Below are 26390 nucleotides of genomic sequence, written 5' to 3' on the forward strand. Positions count from 1 at the left end.
CATCACAACTACAAAAACCAGGCCCCTTTAGGCAGTTGTAGATAAAGAGGAAGGTGGCAGGAGAAGGAGGGATCCAGGTCCTTACTTAAATTTGCTATGTAAACAAGAAAAAAAACATCTGAATTCCCCCCAAATTCTACTCTTGCAATCTGACTTTACCTGTAGCAGCAGGCCGTTGATATATTTTTAAGGTACATTTTAAATGGAATGTAAAGCAAATTCACTCTCCCAGTTTATTTAAAATTTATTTCACTTGCAACATATTTCCAAATAAAATTAGGAAATACATATGGTCCCTCATGACTAAAACTTACTCCAAATAACTAAAGGCTGGCAGAAAGAAAGTAAACAAAAAGAATAAACAAGATAAAGAGAAAAATCACCTTTTTAAAAAAGATTGTTAAAAAAAAAGATTGTGATTATTTCCCAGTCAACCTTTCTGGACTACAGGTAAATTGGGAAATCTTTTGGTTTTCTGACAACAGAATTCTGACTTCCTCTTTTTGGGGGCGGGAAACAAAGATAGAGACTATATATAACTAGTCCCTGTAATACTTACTTTCTGGCATTTTATTTACAGAGAAAGTTTGCAAACATCTGCTTTATACAGCCCCATTATTACTTATATAATTACACCCAATTATTTATATAAACTGCTTGGCCTCTGTAGACATTCAAGTTTGAGACCCTTGCATGAGTCAATCTTTCCTTCTTTTTATGATATTTTGCTAATAATAAGCATAATTGAATTACGCGGTATAGAGTTTTAAGTATTCCCCAGAGAATAAGTACAATTCCACACAATGCATAAACACTAATTTTATGTTTCAGACACACAGTTTAAAGATCTGAATAAGTTTAATTTTATATTACTTTATTTGTATTTCATATTAAGACTTTAGAAAAAAAATTAGGAATATTTAAATAGTTTTAAGTCTGAAATGTTGATTGTCATCTCTGATAGGAAAAATCACCATAGGAAAAAATGTATGTTCAACAACACTATTAAAATGTTACTAATCAAATGAAAATGCATAGGTAAGAGATAAAAAGTTCCTTAAGAACAATTCATTGATTAATACTTACTCCTTCATTTCTTTGGATGGGGAATTACATGCAGGAAGGAATGCTGCTGGACTACTTAATTTATCCAGTGTACACGCTGTTCCTATGGCTCGTACCACTAAACCAGATTCGCCTTCCAGATCAAAACACTGTAGGTACCCAACAACTGCATTTCCTCTCATTTCAAGCACTTTCAAGCCAATCTTCCTCTGTAGTTCACCTACCAAAAAGGAAGAAAACTCATTCTGCTTTAATTCTCCACATTACATGAAATAAAACTAGTTATAGCAGTAATAAAAGAATCTAAAATATCATGGATTTTTAGAACTTGAATAGAACCTGGCTGGTTTGGCTCAGTGGATTGAGCGTCGGCCTGCGAGCTAAGTGTCGCTGGTTCGATCTTCCAGTCAGGGCACATCAGAGAAGGAAAACTCTGACTCCAAAAAACCTCCGCTGCCTTGCGGCATACCTCTTCAGGGGAAAGGCTAAAGGAGTAAACGCCGAGAGAAAATCCGGAGCCGGAGTCCCTAAGGCGGTTTGACGTTGTAGTCAACACCGGCAACTCCTGCGGCGCACCTGAAGCCAAGCTGTATTGACTCCGTCTTTCCCTTGGACCCTTCAGCTGCGAAGAGAGGGGGGGTCTGCTGCATGGGCAACAGCAGACCCTCCATATCACCCTGCCCAGGCTCTGTAGCTTCAGCTTCACTGGAGAGGACACTCCAGCGTCATCGCAAGATGTCGATTCAACACGGGAGGGGACAGATACCTTGTCACTCCCGAGTCGGACTGCACAACCATTCTCGGCGGTGCAGATAGACTCTTAAGAAGCTACACCATCGTCTCTCGAGACGGACGGCTGCCAAATGGAACCTAAAAGATTTTCTGGTTCAGCATCCTTCTTTCAGAGAGGTGTAAGATATTATTAGCTACATTTTACAGATGTGGCAGATTAGGTTCATTCATTCATGCATTCATTTATCAAATAATTTTTGGTTGTGTATTATATGCCTGGCTTTTCTTTCTTCTAAGTGCTAGATATACAGAGAGGAACTAGAAAAATAAAGCTTCCAAATCTAGTGGAGTTTACATAATGGTGGAAGAAACAGATAAAAAACAAATAAATATAAATACTACATATAACATAGAATATATAGCATATAATATAGTCTAACATAATTATATACAATTTATGCATTATATATTATTGCATATCATATAATACAAATATGTATAAATACAACTACAGCACATAATTAAATGTATTATTTAATATATTAAATATAATATAGTAAATATTAATATAACACATTCATACCTATTTATGTTAAGTATAATTTAATAGTAATAAGTATAAATTATAACTTATAAATAATATAAGTATAAAGTTATAAGTAATATAAGTATAAACATATAACTTTATTAAAGATACATATTTAGTTATTTGTCTAGTATATATGTATGAATGTGTGTGTATGTCTCACATATAAACATAAATATTAGATGGTAATATATTCTTCAAAGAAAAATAAGAAAAGTAATTGGGTAAGAGTGGAGGGAGAAGTAGAAGGAGCTGTAAGTTGTCAGAGGAGGAATACGAAAAGGCAGCATTTGAACAGAAAGCATTAGAAGATTACCTAAATCTGACTACAAATAAATGCCAGAGAGAAAAAACTAGAACCCAGTTTCCTACCACCTTGCTCAGAGCACTTCCCACTATACCACTTCAAGAGCACAATTTCCTTTTACTGCCTAATTAAGAAGGAATTACAAGCTTCTGATTAGATTTCTTCTTCTTACAAGATGGGAATTCATGTGTTCAGGAGGGCCAAGGGTAGGGAACCAGTACTTACCATTCATATTTGTCATTGTAAAATCTGAGGTAGCATGTCAAAAGGAAGTAAAATTTTGGGAGTATTACATCCATCAGTAATGAAGTTTTTTTAAAAAAAAAATACCTGACATTAAAGAAATAAGTCTCTGTCTGGCCTCATTTGATGCCCTGGGTGTGCGAATTCGATCAATCCATTGATACTCTGGATCTTCATTGACCACAAGTTCTTCTACAAATCCATGAATTATTACAGCTCTATAGCACTTTGGAATAGATGTTGCTATTAAAAGAATCACAAAGTTAAATGCAATTTTTTAAAAATGTACTACTAAGTTCTTACCTTTTGGGTATATAGTACAAGAACATCTTTTACTGTGATAATCTAAATGTAAATATAATAATACTTCCAATTTACCAGTCTTCTACATTTCGTTTTATTCTTAAAGATAATCAGTTTCTTTTATGAGACCTCTCATTTTTCCCATGTAAGCATAATGGATATAATTGTACTTTTATAATTTAGAAAACAGCTAACACTTCTTAAACAGCATTTATTACAAAGCACAAAAGAAAAAATTAAAGTCAGCTAGCTGATTATTATCTAAATAGGTAAAAAGCAGATAATGAATTACAAAAACTTAACTTTATTCAAAGCCCTATGAAAAAGTTCTGTACATCAGCCTCAAATATCAAATCTTTCTGACATAATCTGAGGAGTAATGTGGCCCTATAGTTTCTAATAATCGTGGTTCAGTGGTCACTGTACTACTTAACAGACTCATTTAATATGTAAAACACCAAATGTCACTGGATTTAACTAAGGTCTGGTCAGATACAAAAAGGAGACAACCTGAGAACATCTACACTGAGCTAGTTTCCTAAAATAGACATTCGTGCCTTGAAGTGAACTCAACTACTTAGAATTTTTCAACCTTGTTAATCCAAACTAGCTATGATTGCCTGGAACTGCTCAATTCCAACCCATATCGCATGGCGTTCATGGGGCTCCTTACCTGTAAAAACCTATGTAATTTTAGGTTGCAGCACAGTGTGTGGCTACTCCCATCTTTCAGTGTCCTGTACTAGAGTAAAATACCAGTGGATTTTTTTTTTCGTTTTGACAGTTATACAAAGTTTAATATAATCATATCCACATCTGATAATGTAACTTGTTCTAACTTACAAAAGAAAAATTTAATAGACAACAAAATACCAATCTCTGTGAAGTAAGAAGACAAATATGTGACAATTATTTTTAATCTTGTTTTTCATAGCTGTTAACCTACTGGTACAAGAGTAAAACCTGCATTTGATGAGTGGCCACAGGGTTCTCCTTAAGTTGGTGTCCAATAATTATGGTTTTTAAGGCCACTGGAGACTTCTGCAAGATACGCATATATCCATCTACCACAAAAGGTTCCACATCTGTATTGTTTTAGCCCATTTGAACCAAGTCTGAATATGCCATCACATTTGTCTCCCCCAGTGCAGATATTAGAGGGTGCGGGACTGGTTTTCATTGAGAAAGTGCAACGAGTCTTTCTCCCTCTATGTTGTTGCTGACTAATGACAACCAACGGATATCACAGTACTCTTCAGAGACAGTGCATCACATAACTATTTTATCCCAGTTTTTTGTATCATGCTTACACATATGTAGTTCAGTAAATCGGTAATTTTCTTTTACCATGCAGCCTAGATGATCTGTTGAGTCTTCCTGTTCACCATTCAGTACAGGTTGGTTTAGGTTTATTCCTTTAATTGTATGGTTTGAGTTAGGTCTCTAGCAAATGTTATCACACTTTACCTTCTCAAATGAAAGGCACCCAGATCTAATTTCTCTAAGGATAAATTAAATTGTAGCACTGTAGCATAAACAACATTCCACCTTTGTCTTCAATCTTGATTCCAGTCCTTCTTAGGTATTTCAGAGTTTTATTCTTAAGTGGCGCTTTAACAATAATTCCCCACCTTCAGGCCCAAACCCACGAAACATAAGGTTTAAAGGTAAATTAGGTTAAGTTGCTCCATTAATATACAGATTTTTTTTAATTCTGGGGAAAATCCAAAAAGCTTTACCTGGTACTCTTTCTACTGGCATTGAGTGGCTGTTACCAGCAATGTTTAATGTCACTCCTTTTAATCATGATCATAGGCTGGGGGAAACTGCAGTAGAAGCTGAAAAAGGTTGGGGGAGGCCGGGTACAGTCTCCCCACGGACCACAGGCATGGTCATGACAACCAGGTGCACACATGTGCTCCGCTGAATTTTTCTAATAAAAATTTGAATGAATTTGTAAAAAATAAGATATTATTTACTTTAAAATCAGATAAGTAGTCCCCAGAGCAACAACAATTGTTTCCGAAAAATTAACAATTTTCTCTTTGGCATTAAAACCAAAGTATAATAGATTTTCCATTAGCCTCTTAAAATATTAATTTGATTTCTGATATTTATCAATTATTAAATTTCCTGTTAAATGAGTAATAAAATGTATTTACTTACTGCAAAAGAATTTGACTCCACATGATGACTGCCTAAATCGATTTAAATCATTGAAGAGGTCTACTTTGACAATTACATTAATTTCTCCACGAATACCTATAATTTCAAAAGGAAAATCAAGTTTCTACCTTAAAAAAATAAAGTATAATTAAATAATCAAGCAAATAAATGCCAATTAATGATTTTAAAATAATGTATCAATCATAACAATAATGCTAACTTTGTTTCCTAATTATTCTCATTCCAAGTAGTTTATTATATTTTCTGGAAAACAAGTATGCATTAAAGAATGACTAATATTTATGTTTACTACAAGTCTCCACTTACTTGAACCAAGCTTACTGGAAAGGAGTACCATTTAAATTGATAATAACATTTGCTGAGTACTGATAATATTCTAAATGCTTTACAAATACTATCTCATAGTGCTCACAACAACCCAGTACAGTAATTTCTGTAGTATTAGTATCCCATTTGACAGAGGTTAAAAACTAAAGTTTAATAAAAGTTAAATAATCTGCATGTCAATACCTAGTAAGTGGTAAAGCCAGGATTAAAAGTCAGATCTTCATTATCCCAGAATAAATGCTCTTATCAACTAATGAAAGAATCTGATTTAACACAAAAGAACTTTAATTCTTTTCAATGAATATACAGTAATAAATTAAAATAAGCTAAGTTTTAGAAGATGCTCTAACAAATAAAAATGACCCAACCTCTACCTCTAAACATTATTAAATATTTTTACTTAACTGTCCTGATTTCTTGTCAAATTCATACTTATGGAGGAACCTTTCTAAGAGTGCCTTGCTTATTTGCCCATTGAAATAACAGATTATGTTCCTAACAAAGGGGCCATATTAAACTAACTACAGTATAAGCAATATTTACTATGTTTAGAAAAGTCATTCATTCATATAGCTATTGCCTTTAATCCAAGCCCAGATTAATTCTCCAGTGGCTTTTTTTCATTGGTAATATAACATCTGACTAGATTTTATTTCCTGATTACAAAGATGACACATACAGGGTGGGGCAAAATTAAGTTTACAGTTGTTAAGTACATGAAACACAGTTTATTCCTGTACTATTATTTACTATTGTATTATTTTCCATACAAACATCTATAAACCTACTTTTACCTCACCCTATATATATTGTAAAAAGTATGAAAAAAGTAAGAGGACAAAGAGGAAAAAATAGGATTATAGTCCAAAAATAAAACTCTCCAATGATATATGTTTTATCATGTATTCTGCCAATTTAGCCAATAACATTACATATATAAAATTCTTTTGTTTCTAAACAAATTTGGGATCATTTTGTAATGTTTCATAGTCTGGATATTGCAATTCATAATACATCATGCACATTTTTTTATGTCACTGTATTATGAAAACATGCTTTAGTTCTGGTTGTGTAAGTTATGGTCTATATATGCTCTAAATTATTTAAATAAATCCTATTTTCCAACTTATTTTTACAAAATTAAACATTAGTAAATAATAATGGAATATAAGTAACATCACAATAATATACATATATCTCAGCAAACATCTTATTTTCTTATAATAAATGACTATCAGTGGAATTGCTAGGTCAAAAATGTAAAATAGGCAGAAAGATGCAAGACTATAGATAAAAGCATTTGCCAGTTCCTTTCAGGCCCATTTACCATTCTAAAAAGACAGCATCTTTTCAGGCTAGTAGTATTCAAACTTTTTAATCACAGGGCCCTTTTCAATCTTAAAAATTATTGAGGGCCTCAAATAATTTTTGTATATGTGACATATCTACCAATATTTATCATATTATAAATTAAAATTGAGAATTTAAAAAAATTGATTATTCCATTTAAAGTAGTGATAAATCTATTTTAATATAAGCAATGGTTTTTTAAAAAGTAACTATATTTGGAAAAGCAAAAAAAATAACTAGAGTAGCACTGTGTTACATTTTTGCAAATCTCCATAATGTCTAGCTTAATGAAATAATTTGAAAATATATTTTTAGAAACTTAAGAGTACAAACATGAGATAACTTTTAAATAATGCATTTACTTACCATATTATACATTTAGCTCAGACAATTGTTTCAAATTATATTCATAAAAGAAACAATTCTACCAACAATACTACATCTAAAAAGATAACATCTTTTAAAGATATAATTTTTCCTGTTTTCTTTCTTTCCTTTTTATTGGATTTACTGCGGTAACACTGGTTAACAAAAGTCTACAGGTTTCAGCTGCACAACTCTACAGCACATCATCTGTACACTGTATTGTGTGTTCACCACCCCAAGTCAAGTCTCTGTCCACCACCATTTATCCCCCTAAAACCACCATTATAGACAGAAGTCTTTAAGGATAAACATAAAAGCCTGTGATTTATTTTCCTAAAATATACTCCTTACCATGTATGGTGTCATAAATTGGAAACCATCCTGAGATGACTGTTGCAGCTTCACTGTAGAGTAAAGGATCAATATCAATGTACACTTTACCAATGGCATCATTTGCACTGTAAGTATCATGGTCAAGAACTGTGATCTGCAGAGGTTCATCTTGTAAATCTTCATCATCCACCTAAAAGTATACCTTAAAATTAATCTTTTAATTTAAAATCTTCATTACTATAAACATATACCTATAGCAAATGTAAATGGTTATTTATTTCTGGGGAAAAAATCCAATTCATATACATATTATCCTGTGTTTTACTACTCTACCAATGGTATCCAGCAAAAATGCTTTAGTAATGTCATAATAAAGTTCACATATTATCTATATACTAAGGATGTTAAGGAACTAAGGATGTTAAGGAGCACAATGACACCATAATTTCTAAGGAAAGTTTCAGAGAATAACACTGTCAGCAAAACTAACATTATATGTAATAAAAAACAATTTAAGTTCATGAATTAAGTTCATGAAATAAATATCTACCCTCTCATCCTCCTTCTTTTACTTATTATCAAATACTGATCATGTGCCAAACACTGTGCCAGAGACAGGGACTATAATGCAATTGACTGTATTTTTTTGTCCCCCCAAAATACAATGTTGATGCCCTGATACTTAATGTGATGGTACTGGGAAATGCGGGCACTTGGGAGGTAATTAGGTCATGAAGGTGAAGCCCTCCTGAATGAGACTGGTATTTCTTTTTAGTAAAGAGAAGGAGAGATTCTCTCTTGCTCCCCACCATGTAAACACAGCAAGAAAATGGCCATCTGCAAATGAGAAAGAGGGCCCTCACCAGAACTCAGCCATGATAGTACCCTGATCTCAGACTTCCCAGCAACCCAAACTTTGAGAAATAAAAATGCTACTGTTTAAGCTACCCAGTCTATGGTACTCTGTTACAGCAACCCAAACTGACTAAGACACAGGACAAGCTCCACCCCCCAAAAAATTCTCCCTCATGGAAAACACATTCACTATTTTGGCTGCCTTCCTCTAACTTCCCAGTTATCCTCATCAAATATAGTGGCTCAATGGTATATAATATTGTAAATAGTAATAAGACTAGGACAGAATACAAAAGGATTATTTCCTATAACTACAATACTATACTTTCTAAATACAGTCTATGAATGTTTGTTGTTATAGCAGATATCCCAGAGTGTTAATGAAGACTGAGTTTGTGGTTAACTAAAATCTCTGTATCTTCCTTATATATGCTTTGGTAAAGTGATATCTCTGAAATCCTAATACTTCAATTAAATTTTTTAAACTTAATTACAAAACATTATGCCTTTTACCATCCCATGTTTAATTTCTTGTTGATTTTAGGGTAACAATCCAGCATCTGAAGATTATTATAAGAATTAAAAGTATATGACTTGATGATTTGTTTTTTAAAAGGGGGTCCTTTTCTATAAGACAAATAATTAAAACTTTATGGATAAAATTTCTGTAAAATATTCCTGCAACTCCCCACAAAAAAATGGGATTTTTGATAACAGATAAAACAAGAGCAACAGAACAAAAACAACTTTGGTAAGTAAAGGTAAAGGTAGGTGAGGGATAAGTACAGTAGTTCAATATAGTAATCCGTCTAATTCTGTGCATATTTGAAGATTTCCATTAATGAAATGTTAAAATGAAATGATCATTTTGTATTCCAATCCATTCTGAATCATCTATCATCAAAGGCATTCTTTCTACCACTACTGCATTATCTATACATTTAATGAAAGGAAAAGGATCATAAACTAAGCCATTAACCATTTCTCCAAAGATGCCCCTCTAATCTAGAACTACATTAGTGTTTTTTGTGTGTGTACACTCATTCACTCATTAATCATGACCAAAATCTAGGGCTAAAACCAAAAATTACTTAGAAGAAAACATAGGGTTAAATCTTCTTGACCTCAGATTTGGCAATGGACTCTCTGATTTGACACTAAATGCACAAGCAGCAAAAGAAAAATTAATTAATTAAAATTAAATACTTTTTACATCCAAGGAAATTATGAAGCAGGTGAAAAGACAATCTATTGAATGTGAAAATATATTTGCCAATCAAATATCTGATCAGAGTTTAATAGAATGTTTTAAAAACAGTTCTACAACTCAACAATAAAAACAAACTCCCCAACATAAAAATGAGCAAAGGACTTGAACAGCCAGTTTTCCAAAGAATATATACAAACAGCAAATAAGCACAGGAAAACATTGTCTACAATATCAGTAATTAGGGAAATGCAAATCAAAACCAATGAGATACCACTTTTATCTACATTCTTCATAGTAAGTTGGTCACCAAGTCCTATGAAGTATCTCCATAATCTAAATATCTTCCTTGGATGGTTAAAATATGAAGCGATAATTCAAAGTAAAAGAAATGAAAATTGTCCTTGGCCATAAGAAATAACAAGTTAGTCATTCACAAGAAAAATGTACATTAAAATTATACTGCAAATACTTCAGACCTACTAGAATGGCTTATGTTTTAAAAAAAATGACAAGTGTTTACAAGGATGTTGAAAAACTGGAACTCTCATACATGCTGGTGGGAATGTAAAATAGCATAGCCACTGTGGAAAACAGTTCGGCAATTCCTCAGAAACTAAACATGGAATTAACCATATGACCCTGCCACTCCCATTTCTAGGTATTTACCCGAAAGAACTTAAAACAGGTATTCAAACAGATACTTGTACACCAATGCTCACTACAGCATTATTCACAACACCTAAAAGGCAGAAACAACACGTGTCCATGAACAGATAAATGGGATTAACAAAATGTGGTATATGCATACAATGAAATGTTATTTGGACATAGAAAGGAATAAAATTCTAATAGATGCTACAACATGGATGAACCTTGAAAACATATGCCAAGTGAAAGAAGCCAGACGCAAAAGGACAAATACTTATTCCACTTAATAAAATACCAACATAGGTAAATTCAAAGAGACAGAGAGTAGATTAGAAATTACCAGGGGCTGGAGAGAACAGGAGCTGGGGAGTTATTGCTAAGTGAGTAGTTTTTCTGTGGAGTGATAGAAAAGTTTTGGAAACAGTGGTGATGGTTGTATAACACTGTGAATGTAATTAATGTTATGGATTGTACATGTAAAAATGGTTAAAATGGCAATATTTATGATATATATTTTTACAACTTAACAAATTTTGAAAAATCTGTACATTATTCTCAAGTGATTTCTGATATATGCTAAAATTCAGAGAAAATTACTATAGAATAATATAATGCTTTTTTAATCTGGGTTCCCCTACTCATATATTTATATTTTCTTAACTATAATGTAATTTTTAAAAACTCAATATTCCTAAGAAATATTTTCATGGTATAGGAAAACTGCTATACCTGAAATTAAAAAATATTCTTATAATTCCTTGGGAAAAAAGTCACCTAAAAAAATCACACTAAAAATGCTGACATTTAAAAACTTACCTCAAATTTAAACCATTCCGAATTCCACTGAGGGTTGAGGGACTTGAGATACACATCTGTTTTAAAAGTGGTATTACCAAATTTTACCTATAAACAAACAAGAAATAATACAGATATCAAATATGTGAATACAAATGAAATTTAATGTCAGCCAAGCAATGGGAGGACTAACCTTGGAGGGGAAAAAAAAGCCAACTATATATAACTAACCCCTAAACCTTTTAAAAAGAAGAATGAATAGTTCCAGATAACTTTATGGACTACACCTGGTACCACGGATTACCCACTGTTCTGCTTGACTAGTTGTAAAAGAAAATTAAAGCAGCCCTGGCTAATATGGCTCAGATGATTGAGCACCAGCCTGCAAACTAGAATGGTTGCAGGTTTGATTCCCATTCAGGGTACATGCCTGGGGTGTGAGCCAGGTCCCCAGTTAGGGGAGTGTGCGAGGCAACCAGTCAGTGTTTCTCTTGCACATGTTTCTCTCCCTCTCTTTCTCCCTCTCTGCCCCTCTCTCTAAAAATAAATAAGTAAGTAAAAAAAATGAAAGCAGAGAACATTATGTCAGTATGGAGAAAGGAATCAGCATGCCCTTCACTAAATAAGCCCGGATAAAAGAGTTTTAAGGGTGGACAACAAGCGAAAATAAAATCAGAAGGTGAAAGGCTACCTTTTTCTTACCATCTCAGCAAGGGAATCCAGAATGACAGCCCATTAGTACAAGAACTCAGTAATAAATATGTCCTTGTATTTTCTAACTTCCCCATATTATTTTTTAATTTCCTGTCTTTAGGGACAATGAAGGGGTTGGATGGAGAGACTATCTTATTTCATAGCAGTCTTGGCAAACACTAAATCACAAAGATCCAAAAATAATAAGATGGAAACAAAGGTGGTGGAAAGGTGGCTAAATTCCCTGGGACTTGCTTCCGGCCAAGAATGGAGGTTGTGAAACCTCAGGTGACTTGAGAAGTGGTCAGGAAGCCTAGGAGCAAAATAGCTAGGCAACTACTTCCTAGATTGCCTTACCTTTCCTAAATTTAGTCTCTTCAGCTCTTCCCTAATTCTATCATTTATCACCATAGTACCTTTCCTAACCTCAGAATTCATCAAAGGTTACATTCCCTTTATCACAGCCCCCAGCACTGAATTTTGCACACTGCAGATACTTAGGAAATGCTGATTCAATCACATAATCGATAAAATCTCCTTTCCTGTTTGACCTACAATCCTGCTTTCGGTATTATAATACTTATAGATTTAATGTTTAATCAGTCTAGAAATTTTTCTAAGAGCAAAATATCCAAAACTATTTTTTATCTTCTGTATATTTTTCTAGTTACTGTATCATTCCATTGGAATTATCAGGAATGAATCCAATCATATGGTACCTAAGCAGTTTGGTTAGAGGATACAAAAGGTTTAAAAAATTACATAAAAATAGTAATTTCTTGCACGATAAGGAATTTGACAAAATCAAAGATAAATAAGAGACTGGGGAAAAGTATTTACCAAATACATCACAAAAAGCTAATTTATTTGATTTTTAATGAGTTCCTACAAACCAATCAGAAAAAGATCAACAGAACAACAGAAGAATGGGCAAGGGACATGAACACACAAAGCAAAGAAATAGAAAAACAGGATGTCATAAATATGTCAAGAAATAATCAACTTTATTCACATTAAAATGCAAACTAAACCAACATTTTTTAAAGATTTTATTCATTTTTAGAGAGAGGGAAAGTGAGGGAGAAAGAGAGGGAGGGAAACATCAATGTGTGGTTGCCTCTCACGACCCCAACTGGGGACCAGCCCTCAACCCAGGCACATACCCCGACTGAGAATCGAACTGGCAACGCTTTAGTTTGCAGGCTGTTGTTCAATCTACTGAGTCACACCAGCCAGAGCTAAACCAACATTTTCACTTACCAGGTCAGCAAAAATCAAAATGTTTGAAAACAGTGTTAGTGAAGCTCTCTCATACTCTGCTGATGTGAGTGTAAATTAGAAGAATCTCTACACTACAGTTTGACAACATAACAAAATTTTAAATGCTTATATCCTTTAAATTCAGGTGTACAATGTATATACAACATATAAAAGCAGCATTATAACAGCAAAAGATTGGAAACCACCTAGATGTCCAACAGTTTGGAACTGGTTTAATTAAATGTGCTAATCCCACACAATGCAGTCCTAAATAGAAGAATGAAGCAGTTCTCCAACCACTGGCGTGGAACAATGTCTAAGACACATCTTTCTACTGCAGAACAGGATGTATTGCAGAATTTGCATAGAGAAATATGACAAAATGTTATAAGACATACAATATATGCCTTTATATGCAGAGATTTTTAGAAAGATATACAAGAAAATTTAACAGCGGCCATTACAAAGAAAAGAACAGACTGCTTTGTTAAAGGAAAGACATTGAGAGGCTGATGCATTTTTTACCTTTTGGATTTTGAATCATGAACATATATTACTTATTTTTTTAAGTATAATTTTAAAATTAAAAAACACCAAAAATTAAAATAAAATCCAAATGACAAAAACTTTATTTTGATTCAAATTATAGATTTCTGGATCCACTTCCAGGATTTTATCCTAAAGAACTACTTTCACATAAGGCATCCGCTACCCCAAAATATTCAAAATACTAAATAGTCATTCCACAGGAAAGTGACTGAATAAATAACTAAAGAATCCTACTAAAGAGTAGAGTTGCTGTCATGGGAGAATGTCAATGAAATAACTGAGAAAACCAAGTAGTAGAATATGTGACTGACAGCAATTGACTCTGAAGCAGGGACTGGCAGGGTATAGGCAATACAGTACAGTGTAGTAAGAAAGAAGTAGGGAGCTTTCAAGTTTTACTTCTGAGTATTTAAGTCTTTTGTAATGGGAGCTGTTCAGGTATTTCTTGCGTAATTTTTTAAAATTTTAAATCACAAATGGTAAAGAAATGAAACTTAATGAGGGAAAAGAAACCTCAGAAGAATCAAAATTACTGCTCATTTACTAATTTAATTTTCATTACATTTCAATATTCAAAATATCAAAGAAATGCTTAATGTCTAAGTTACCTAAAAACTGCTTTATTTGAAGTAAAATAAAGTTAGGATTTACAAAATGGTTCAAAAGCCAATATACTTAAGAGTTTTGGTTCAATTGCCAAAATAGCGAATCACTTTTTAAGCTATAATTTAAAATCCCCCTCAGTTTTATCCCACTATATTATAGTTCTATATTGCAGGGGTTTTTGTGTTTTGGTTTTTTTTTGGTCAACTGTCCTTTCTAGGCACAGTAAATATACAAGAATCCTAACACTGCGTTCAACAAACAAGAACCAAGATTTCAGAAAAAGAAAAAGGCTAGTGTGTATTTTGCCAACATTGTGACTAAAGAGAATCAGAGTCCATCTGGTCTTATTTAATTCAAAGGCGATTTTATTACTCAGCAATTGAGTGAATGCCTTACAACTTTATTAAAGAACATCAGGGATTTTAATGAGATTCCCTAGTAAAGTACAAGCATTCTCTTTCCCCACTCATTAGCTAAATTACCTTTAGAAAGTTATTTAACCTGTTATTTAAGGCTGCTTTCTCCTCTGAAAATGGTGGTTGCTGTGAGCATTACATGAGATAATGCATGGAGAGCCCTAGCAAAATGTCTGATACATAGAAAATACTCATATAATATTAATTTCTTTCCTCTCCCTATTCCCTCAAAGGCTCCTGGATAAATACAAAATGATAATGTAGTTTAGCAGAACAGTTTGTAACATGCACCTTAATACTAGGGTATATTTCCATTAATACTTCCCCTGTACAGAATCCCATCCCATTCTTCCTTGAGATTCCTGCAAGAATAATCATCTTTAAATACTACTTGGTCTTCAATGGCTTCCTAGATGCCACACATCATATACTGTAGAAATTCCCTCAACGGATTCAGTCAGCACCAGTACTTGATTGATTAATCAAATAACTTGGTTAAATCAGAGAATCATTAAAAATAATGCAGAGTAAACATTAAGATAAAACATAAATATTCATTCCTCTCTCTCTCTCCTTTTTTCATGACTCCAGCTAACTCTATTTTTGGCCTCAGGTCAGGTCTCCAAAGGGTTTCCCAGCCAGTCACGTCACAGACTCCTTTCTCAGGAGACCCTGTCATTACCCCAACCCTTGACTTCTGGTACCACCTGCTCCTGTCACCTGGGCTCCAGCTGTACAACAGCTTCAACTAGGAGCTCAAAGCATAGCTACCAGTTTGAAAGTGACCTCAGGCTCGGCAGGGACCACGTGGACAAAGGTCATAGAGCACAGCGCCCTTGGGCAGCCTGGTGACCAGATCCACGGCCTCCGAGCTGTTGAGGTGGGGCACATAGACCTCTTTAGTGTACCAGATGATCCCCTCCTCCAGGGCATACAAACACTTCTTATCCAATCCCACATGAGCACCTGGGTGCCAGGGAAAGTGGCGTTGAGTCCCAAGGATGTTGCCAGCATGAACAGAGTGACCCTCCATTTCCTTGACGCCAAAGCGTTTGCCTGGAGACTGCATCAAGGCTTTTGGAGCTACCATCTGTCTTCTTAGATGCACATCTGACGGCAAAAGCTGCAGGCCCAGGGGGCTTCAGAGGGGCTGTTCACAGCTGCCCAGTCCTCAGTGCCAGTGCCACCAGTGCCATACTGGCCGTCCACTCTTTTTCTTTTTTTCTTTTTTAGATTTTATTATTTTTAGAGATAGGAAAAGGAAAGGAGAGTGGGAGAGAAACACCAATCAATCGGTTGCCTCTCCCAAACCCCAACAGGGGACCCTGGGCCTCAACCCAGGCATGTGCCCTGACCAGAAAGAACCTGCGACCTTCCAGTTCACAGGTAGGTGCTCCATCCACTGAGCCACACCAGCTAGGGCTCGTTCTTCTCTTTTAAAGTAAGCCTGAGTAAGAATCCATTCTTTAGAGTTGTACATCATTATATATATATATATATATATATATATATATATATATTTTTTTTTTTTTGCATAAACCACATCCAAAATGTATTATCTGTAATCGCCAGTGTTTTTCTAAAATGTGGTGGTAGAACTTAAAATTGCTTGTAAAAAACCATGAACATAGAATGCTAGATTTTTTACAATCTTCATCTAGTTCAATTGTAATTTTTAGTGACTATCCTTAAGTCTTTACATAGCACTAACAGCTTATTTAACCAATTTATATAAAGTATAAATAAATTACAATAATAGAGTTGGCATAAATGACTGACTCTTAGTAAAGTACATCAGCCAACTGATACGAGGAGCAGGCATACAAGTACACTGGAGAATAATCTAACTGTATGGGGTATTGAAGAATGTGCTTATAGGAGGAATGCAGCCCTGACTGACATGGCTCAGTGTGTTGGACGTCATTCTGCAAACCAAAAGGTCATCAGGTTTGATTCCCAGTCAGAGCACGTGCCTGGGTTGTGGACCAGGTCTCCAGTTGGTGAGGGGCAGGGGGGCGGCATGCATGAGGCAGGGATTGATGTTTGTCTCACACATCAATGTTTCTCTCCCTCTTCCTCCCTCCCTTCCCCTCTTTCTAAAAATAAATAAATAAAATCTTTAAAAAAGAAAAGGAGGAGGAGGAATGCAGAGCAGTGGGACTATAATGAGTCAGTTAATGGAAGTTGGTTAAGAGAACTTCCACTACACTGACTCTTCCCTGTAGCTTTCAGACCACTTGGTAGTCTATACCCTGCCTACCTAGCCAAATTTTATTTCCCACTTTTATTTACCAAGAACCCTGCCTTCAATTACATATGTTCTATCTTGCCTTTGCTTTCACCAAGTTTGTCCTATTCATCTAAAAAATTCCCCTCTTTCCTTTCTGCCTGTGGAAATTTTACCATTCTTCAAACCCAGCACGAAGATTTCTCATCGCCAGCGCAGGCTGCATTATGTCCCTCTCCTATGAGGTTACAAAGTTCTTACGGTCTACCTCATACAATTTATCCCTTTATTAAACTGTAATCCTTCATTATCCCCTTTTTCCTGCATTAATCTTTCCCTTTCTGCTGGATTATTCCTATTAGCACACAACTATGTTCAATTATCTTACAACTTATTTTTTTAAGTACCAAAAGCCTTGTACTCCACAAATACCACACTTTCTCCTCTCCACTTCAGAGCCGTATTTCCTGAAACAATTGCTTACGCATACCGCTCCTACTTCCTCACCTTCCATGCACTCTAACCCTTTTACCTCGCTACATAGAGTATAAGCTTCCATCCTTATCAGTCCTTCAGTCAGGATCACTAACAACCTCCATGTTACCCAATCCAGTGATGTCTTTGTTCCTCTTATTTGACCTCTCAGTGCCACTGAACTGAAAAAGTCCTCTTTCTAGAAACTTCCTCTCTTGCCTTCTGAGACATTACTTTACTGATTTTATCACCTACCCACTGGCTGGCAATCTCAGTTTTCTTCCCCTCTTCCTCCCCCTCTAAATAAAATACTCAAATGTCAAGTTTTTCGAGGATCTATCCCTCTTCTCTCTCCCCCCACCAAGTCAGAGATTTGCAGAGAGGACAGAACCAACTTCTAAGGTACCTTGAGACATTTCTAGGGGTGTTTTGGGGACAAACGGTAGTACTATTTAATGAGGAAGGCCAGAGATGGTATTATCCTACAATGCAAGAAATAGTCCCCAACAAGGAAGACTCATGACATGACTTTCAAATGTCCCACCACAGTCACATGGGTGAAAAACCTATCTAGAACCTAACTCAGTTTTACAGATAAATGTGACGGGGTTTTAATATACATAATTATCAAGAAATATAACCACCATGTACATTAAGGGACAACCCTCCTTTTTCCTATTTTGGAAAATCATACAGCCAGTGGCAATGAAGCCCTGAGATGCCAAAAATACCTAATTGTCTCTCTGTCCCAGGAGCAGTCACGTTCACGTGGGTTTACACGTAGGTCAAGCACTCCCTTATCCTGCGTCCGTTCTATTTTTTCTCCACATGGGGCACTTCTCACCATCTAACATACTTTATCTTTCACGTAATTTATCTTCTTTATGAACTCCCTACTGCCACTAAAATGTAAGGTCCATGACTAAAAGAAAATCGGTATAATTCATTGCCGTATCCCTGGTACGCTGTACGATATCCAGTACACTATGTGATATATACAAAGGCTCAGCAAATATCCAGGGACTCAATCTGGTTACTTCATGTCTTCTGTGCTCATGAACGAGTGCTTCCATTTTGAAATACATATTAAAAAATAATTTTATTGCTCTGTCATATCACAGTTAGAGCATTATTTTTTAAAATTGTGAACATACATAAGTTATATTGGTTATTTAATATGATCCCAAGATAGTAAAGGGTGGATTTCAAAATACCTGCTATATAAAGAGGACACTGGGTCTCTCACAAAGTAGGGGAGCACTGGCCTATGTGTGCTGATTTTTAACTCATACCCCTCTTCTGAACACTATACTCACAAATCCAAGTTTCTCCTTGATAACCCCAAAGACATCTCAAATCGAAATGTCCAAAAGGAAGGTGACTCTCCAACCACTCAGTCAATCACTATCAAACCTGCGGAGTCTCAAAAATTACCCCAGGATTCCAGAGAGCTATGTGTCATCTTTTAGTCTCCCTTTCCCTGGTCCCCTACTCTAATCTCCAACAAATCCTGTAGAGCAGGGGTCCCCACCCCCTGGGTACTGCCTGTTAGGAACCAAGCCAAACAGCAGAAGGTGAGCAGAGGTGAGCTTGTGAAGCTTCTGAAGCTTCCCTAGCATTACCTTCTACCCACCCCACCCCCTATCTGTGAAAAAACTGTCTTCCATGAAACCCATCCCTGGTGCCAAAAGGGTTGAGGACCACTGCTCTAGTGTCTACCTTCAAAGCACATCAGGAATCCATGTACTTCTCTTCATTACCATCTCTCTTTTGAACTAGTATACCATCTCCTAACCAGTTGCCTACTGCAGCTCTTTCCCCTCTTCAGTCTGTTGTCCTCCAGACAGCAACAAAAGTGCTCATCCTCACAACTGCTTCCCATTGAATTTAGAGTAAATCTAATCTCCTAGCCACGGCTTCTGAGATCCTGCAAGACTGGCTCCTTGACTAACCAACTTTATCTTATACACTCTCCCTTCACTTACAACGTGCCAACCATACAGAGCTTTCACTTTCTAAAACAGCAGATCTCCTCCTTCAGCCTCTCTTGCTCCAAACTCCCCCATATAAACACAAACAACCCCTGAGCAGCTAGCACCCGGTTCCCACCCAGTGGGTCTTTCCCTAATTCACACTCTTCCTCAGAGGTCTCCCCTGCTTATTAAACCTAGAGAGGATGTTCCCTTTCGGTCTCTTCCCCTTGTTTCCTTTCATGGCACTCACATCTTGTAATTACACATTTAATCATTTCTTTATTTTTTTAAATGTCTGTCTGTCCCACCAAAATATAAGGTTCATAAACACAGGAACCAAGTCTGTTTTGTTCACCAATGTACATGCATCGACTAGCATGGAGCCCGGCAAATAGGGGACACCCAATAACTATTTGATGAAAGAAGAAATTAGCCCTGGCTGGTGTGGCTCAGTAGATTGAGTGCCAGCCTGTGAACCAAAGGGTCACTGTTTCGATTCCCAGTCAGGGCACATGCCTGGGCTTCGGGCCAGGTCCCCAGTTGGGGGCACACAAGAGGCAACCATACATTGATGTTTCTCTCCCTCTCCATCTCCCTCTCTTCTCTCTCTAAATAAAAATCTTTTAAAAAAATAAAAACCTACCATAAAGAAATTAATGCGTCACCCTTGAGTCCGACCCCTCCCTCACCAGCAAAAACCCTTTGTTATGAAAGCCTGACAAGAAATATCCCTCAAATCTTTCTTTTAAACTATTCCCATTGACATTCTATACGTGCACATATTGCCTAGATAATTTTACCACCTTAACTGCTGTCCAGTCCATCGTTCAAGTCATCCTAGAAAGAAACAACCTAACGCAAATATGATCTTATTTCATCTCTGATTAAAAAGCTCCCTTAGCTAATCCCCTGCATATAGAATAAAGAAAAATGTCTTCAGTAGGAAAATGAGGCTTGACTTCAACCTACCTTTCTAGCCTTATCACCCATGACTTCCACTACCCACATATATTCTACTCCAGACACATCCCAAACTTTCTAAACATACCATATATCCCATTCCGTGCCTTTGATGTTCCCTCTGCCTGGTAAAAGTCCTGAGTGTTGCTCAAGACCCAGCTCAAATGTCACTGTTTTAGGAAGTCTCCCTAAACTTTTAGAAACAGAATTAGGTTTTCACATTCTACAACAACTCATCACCTTGCTTAGAGAAGCCATCCTGTTACTGCAATTGTACTATGGGATACTAACAATACAATAGCAGGACTATTTTTGTCTCTCTTTCTTTCTCCCTAAAATCAATAAACAAACATTTAAAAAGTACTTAGCACAGACCTGGCAATAAAGACTCAATAGCCCTGGCCAGTATGGCTCAGTTGGTTGGCAATCACGCAGTACACTGAAAGGTCACAGCTTCGATTTCCGGTCAGAGCACATATCTGGGTTGCCGTCAGTCATCAGGGTGTGTCCAGGAGACAACCCAGTGACTTCTCTTTCACACCAATGCTTTTCTCCCCCTCTCTTTCTCCCTCCCTTCCCCTCTCTAAAAATCAATAAGTGTATCCTCCGGTGAGGATTAAAAAAAAAAAAAGACAATACATATTAATTATTATTTATTAACCTAAACTGTGGGCCAGTCTCTGAGCTACCTGAAAGCAAAGGCTATGCCCTGGAAATCTGTGTATCCCCATTACTTTACTTCTGGCCCAAGAACACACTCAGTAACTGTTTCTCAAACGAAGTTTTGGTTTAAAATTACTATGGCAGGATTTGGGGGCAAAACTGCAGTTATTAGGTTACAGAACCTTAATGGAACACCAAGAATATTTTATATTGAGATAAAATCAAGGGGCATATTATCATGTATCTCTATCAATTCTATGTATTAATAGGCCAGATGATTATTGTTCTAATCCTCTGGTTCATCATGTCAATTTTTATTACAATTTTTACTTGGCTTCTTTCATAGACTGGGTTATTACTTTCCGAGGTACGATAATTTGCATGAGTTATAAACTAATCATTAAATTTAAAAGGCAATTTTGTAATTTAAGTCTATGGCACTTATTTGACTTCCTACCCCAAGGCACTAAATTACCCTGAAACAGCTCAGCAGCCCAGACGAGAGCAGAAAGTGTTAATATTGTGTTTTAGAACTTAACTGAGATTCAGAAAATATTATGGTAAAGAACGGATCTCCTAGCCTTGGAGGTCTCCAAGTGCCCAAACGTACTGTATCTACATTCTTTAACATCATCTCCATCACTGTTGCGTGAAGAGCCACCAACCCCAAAAGAAGGGCGCATGTATGCGTGCGCGTGCGTGTGTATTTCGGTGGCCCCGCGGCCCCGCTTTGGGATCTCCTGACTGGCAGGTGGCCTGTAATGAGCCCTGACATCAGGGTCACCCCAGCATGCGGAGCAGTAACAGCCTCCCCGCGCGGCGCAGTGTGCCGCGGACGCCTGCGAGCCGCGCACCCGTCACATGGATGCAGTCTCGGCAGGTCAGCCCTCCAGGGAGGGCTGGACAAGCAAGGCACACAGGACTGTCGGAAGGGGAATGGGCTGAGGGGCTGGGGCCGAGACGGGTAGGATCCTTCACAGGGCTTGGCGCTCCCTGTTTTGAGCAGCAGGAGCTTGCACCAACCTCCACGAAGGCATCGGTCAAGTCACTAGCTCGGTCCATCACTGGCAAATGGCGCCCGGCCACGATTTTCACCTTCAGCTTCCCAGGCATCGTCTCGGCTTGGGCCTCTTCTTAGGCTCCTGCAGAAACAAACAAGCGAGTCTGCGCCGAGCGCCAAGCCTGGCGGGGAGGGGCGGGAGAGCGCCAGGAGCCGCGCGCGCCGGTGGGGGCGCGCCGGTGGGAGCGCGCCGGGTAACTGACAGCGGAGGGCGCCTGGGGGCGTGCCGCGCAGCCGGCCGTCACTCACTCTCGGAGGATGGGGGTTTTCCCGCGGGAGAGCGGACGCCTCATTCCGGAGAGGCAGCGGGAGGGGAGGCCGTAGTGGATTCTTCAGCCCTGGTCCCGCACAGCTGGCAAAAACCTGTCAACATCCCATTGAGGCTCTGCTGGCGTTCCTAGTGTTTCTCCTCCCCCCAAAATGGCGACTGTCGGGGTGAGGGTGAAGCATCGATCACTCGGCGCTCGGCCCGCTTTGCAGGGGAGAAATTAAATTCGCTCAGTAAAAATAAAGGGGGCGGGGCGGACTTGGAGGAAGCTGGAGGGCAGGGAAATGGGATGAGCCCTGCATCATCCACCGAGCCCTGGTTGTAGGTTAGAGCCGTGCTGCTTCCCATGATGAAAACTGGCTGTGTTCTGGGGCGACGCGTTTGTGCAGCTCATTGACTTGTCCGTGGGTCTACTACATTTTTTATTCAGTCACAAATGCCTCTACTGTATAATGGGTTACAGATGTTGCAATAGGTCTTGGGTCAAAAAGAAAAAAAAGAAAACAAAAAACGCAACAACTTTGAAATTGATAGCCACTGTTTGAAGGAGTTTACACTGTCCTCATAAACCGTCTGAGTGTGCTTATTGTCTACAAGCGTAAAGATAAGATCTGCAGAGCTGGTAGGAGTTCAGGACCTTCCTAGATACGTATGCTAAAATACATAATCTATCGGCTCAGTACTCCAGGCAGTGGTGACCCAGAATTATCTTTTCAAGGCAAAAAATTCTTCTGCAGAGGAAATACTGTTCACATAAATGAGAAGTTGAACTCTCTGAAAAAATAAAAAAGAATAAATCTTCCTCAAAATAAAACCAAAAGATAAATCGCTGACTTTGGGGACTAGAGAACCCTTTATCAATTAAAACCAAGAAAAGGATATAGGCGTCATGCAAATTTCCTTAGATCCACGTGCAGCTTTTTGTGGAGTTTAAACTCGCCCCTTAAAATGAATGGCCTTTACCGAATTCTCAAGGTCAGCTACACTAACTGATATGCTAACTCTGGTGTATCTTGGTGGTAGAGTTGAAATAGCCTTTTTATGGAAATCAAAGAATTACCATATTACCAGTTCATTTTTTAATACCAGTATGTCTAAAGAAAAATATTAGAAAACTGAACTTTAGTAATAATCTTAATGGGAAATAATGCATTACATTACAACATGTTTTAATGTAAAAAATATTTGCAAATTAAACAATTAGAGCTTAGCAGCCTCAGCCTCCTAATTAGTAGGCAGTAACGTACTTATAAATACCTGTTGCCTTAGGCGTCATCAACGGGAGATTATAATTAAGATGCTTCCTGAAGTCTTTTTTTTTAGTTTAATTAAGCCTGACTTAAGTTTGTTTCCAAATAGTTGTACTAGTTTGTTTTAATTAATGCTGGGAACAAACTCACTTTTGTGACCAATCTTTCATGATCTGATTCCTGACTATCTTCTTTAGCTTTATACCTTGCCATTCTTTTTGCATTTTAGATCATACAATAATAAGAGTTAACGTGTATTGATTATTTGCTGTTTAACATCTACTGAATTAAGTGCTTCACAGCTTTTAAGCCTCCGTTTTATAGATAAGGAATCTGAGGCTTTACGAAGGTATGATGATAACCCAAAGTTATGGAGCTGGTAATGTTGGAGGCAGGATTTATATCTAAACATTGTGTTTCTACGAACCCATGATCTGTAAAGGTTGCATGTAGTTTTCCAATAAGCAATGCTTTTCTCCCCATCTGAGATGTCTTTCTCATAGTAATCCTAGCAAACAAGAATTGGTAACTCAGTTCAAATGTTACTTTAATGTCTTCCCTGATCTCCTTTCTAATAAACATACTCTCCCCTACTGCCATTATGCTATCACTAAATCTAACACATCTATTATTGCACTGCCCTTATACCTAATTATTGATCTGTCTCTCTCCCTTATTAAACTTTGAGCACCTTCAAGGGAAGGACTATTTTCTACTCATCTCTCAATTCTCAGTTCCTTGTCCTGTGCTCTTCATGTGATTTAAAAAAAGAAAATGCTTCTGGAATTAAATATGAGTAACAATTAACACTTACACATTTACTACTTTGTTTTCTCTTTTCTGACTTCCTAAAACATCCCTTTTAATATCTCTTCACCCCTTCCAGGTTAAACTTCTCAACGTTGTCTACATTGGGTGCCCTCTCCTCTCCTCACAGGCACTCCCTGAAACTATTTCTCTTTGACTTTAGCTACCACCACTCTACCAAAACTACTTTCACTAAGGCCATCAATAACCTCTGATTGTTATATCCAGTAGTTTCATTTCACCACTGGTTTTTGTTTTACATGACTCTCGGTAGCATTTGACACTGTTGATCATGCTCTCCTTGACATACACTTCCTCTTGGTATTCAGACACCATGCTTCTCTTACCTTTTGTGCTATGTACATCTTTCTTCTAAGCTTGCTCACTGTCCTTAACAAATATGTATTATTCTCAGGGTTCAGTTCTTGGCCCTCTTCTCTTCTAACATCTCTCCCTAGGTGGTCTCATTCATGCCCATAAATTCCATTTAGCTAAGGATTCTAACATGTTTATCTTGAACTCACAACTTTCTTCTAGGATCTGGACCCATATTTCCACTTGGAGTATGAAAGTGACCTTAAATTGAACATATCCAAAACTGAATTCTACCTCTCCCACAACTGCAATAATAGCAATGACAATAAGACCATGTTCCCCCTGTGAAACAGTAGCAACACCAGCTACGTAGTCAAGTGCTCAAGCCAGAAACTCACTAGTTTTAAGTTTGAGGCTGTATGCAAATGACAACTTAAACTTAGTTAAGTTACTTTTGCTTCAATTCACTTCTAAAGCAGCAAATTAGCCGATGACAGGGTAAAAATGAGCTAAATAGACAGCTGGGGAGGTTCATTTTCGTATCTGTTCCCTTGTACCTGATAAAGGTGTGTCTGATGTACAATGGGAAAAATGGCCAGATTGAGTAAAACATTCTCCAGATTAAGAGATAACTGCAATGGAACACACCACTTTGTATCAGTCCCCATTAATGCATTCAGTGAGCCATGTCACCCAGGTGTAATGCGCAGGTTACAGGCCTTGACTTTCTTATTGTACCAGCAACAGGACAAACTTTCCTTTTGGTGCCTGTACTGCAAATGCAAAGCCTGGAGGTTTTCCACTTATGTCTACTTAAGGCCTTTGTGGAAAATTCCAGCCACATATGACAATTATCTTTGACTCTTCCTGTTCCTTATCCTTGACACCCAATTAATCACTAAGTCCTATTGTTTATAACTCATAAAGATCTCTCATCTAATTTCCATTGTTATTTATCACCTGGAAGACTGGTATCCCCACTTCCACTTTTGCTTTCCTCAAGTCCATTCACCATAAAGCAGCCCGAGGGACCTTTTCAAATAGCAAATATGTTTGTATCACTGTTTGGGGGAATTTTTTGCCAAAGATCAGGGAACACTCCCTTACTATCAGACCTTTTTCTTTCTAAGAAAGTAAAAAATATTCAGAGATTCAAGACAGAGATATAGATAAGAAGTGGGTTTGTAATTTTATTTTATTTTTGCCTTGTTGGTTTTAAAGTCAAACTGAGGTCTCCACCTTGTGTTACACTGTCACCTAGCGTTAGATTGTTTCATTTTGACCTAACTGTTGTTCAAATGAATTGTTCCACTTTGGTTTCTACAAAATGAAGTAAGTCCCAATTCACCTGTTTATGGGATCCAAGTTATATGCCTGACCCTTCAAAGTTTTAACCCAACACTGTATTTCCTCTCTTGCATACCATTTTTCCTTTGCCAATTAGGTGGCACTAATAGAGTTTTTATGATCCTATTATATTCTCTGAGCCACTAACTGTACATTTATTGGATTAATTACATTAATACATAATTTCCCAATTTCTTTGTTGGTTTTAAATATTT

At 37.0% G+C, this 26390-nt stretch overlaps 1 protein-coding gene and 1 pseudogene across 12 annotated transcripts in view; both read right to left on the bottom strand.

Annotated features, from left to right (window-relative positions):
* C2CD5 (C2 calcium dependent domain containing 5) overlaps positions 1 to 22608 on the bottom strand; it is an 86058-nt gene extending 63450 nt beyond the window's left edge. For all 12 annotated transcript variants that reach the window (XM_090272920.1, XM_090272919.1, XM_090272918.1 and 9 more), the window contains exons 1-7: positions 22438 to 22608; positions 22152 to 22270; positions 11329 to 11415; positions 7818 to 7989; positions 5403 to 5498; positions 3021 to 3176; positions 1087 to 1285 (exon numbers count right to left, since the gene is read on the bottom strand). In XM_090272920.1, the coding sequence (XP_090129046.1) occupies positions 1087 to 1285; positions 3021 to 3176; positions 5403 to 5498; positions 7818 to 7989; positions 11329 to 11415; positions 22152 to 22241 (800 nt within the window). In that variant the 5' untranslated portion in view covers positions 22242 to 22270; positions 22438 to 22608. The remainder of the gene's footprint in view (positions 1 to 1086; positions 1286 to 3020; positions 3177 to 5402; positions 5499 to 7817; positions 7990 to 11328; positions 11416 to 22151; positions 22271 to 22437) is intronic.
* LOC150011493 (large ribosomal subunit protein bL27m pseudogene) lies at positions 14871 to 16027 on the bottom strand (annotated as a pseudogene).
* Positions 22609 to 26390: the final 3782 nt, after the last annotated feature.

This window comes from Furipterus horrens, unplaced genomic scaffold (genome assembly GCF_987537825.1).
Source record: "Furipterus horrens unplaced genomic scaffold, mFurHor1.1.pri manual_scaffold_4, whole genome shotgun sequence".
Classification (NCBI taxonomy): domain Eukaryota; kingdom Metazoa; phylum Chordata; class Mammalia; order Chiroptera; family Furipteridae; genus Furipterus; species Furipterus horrens.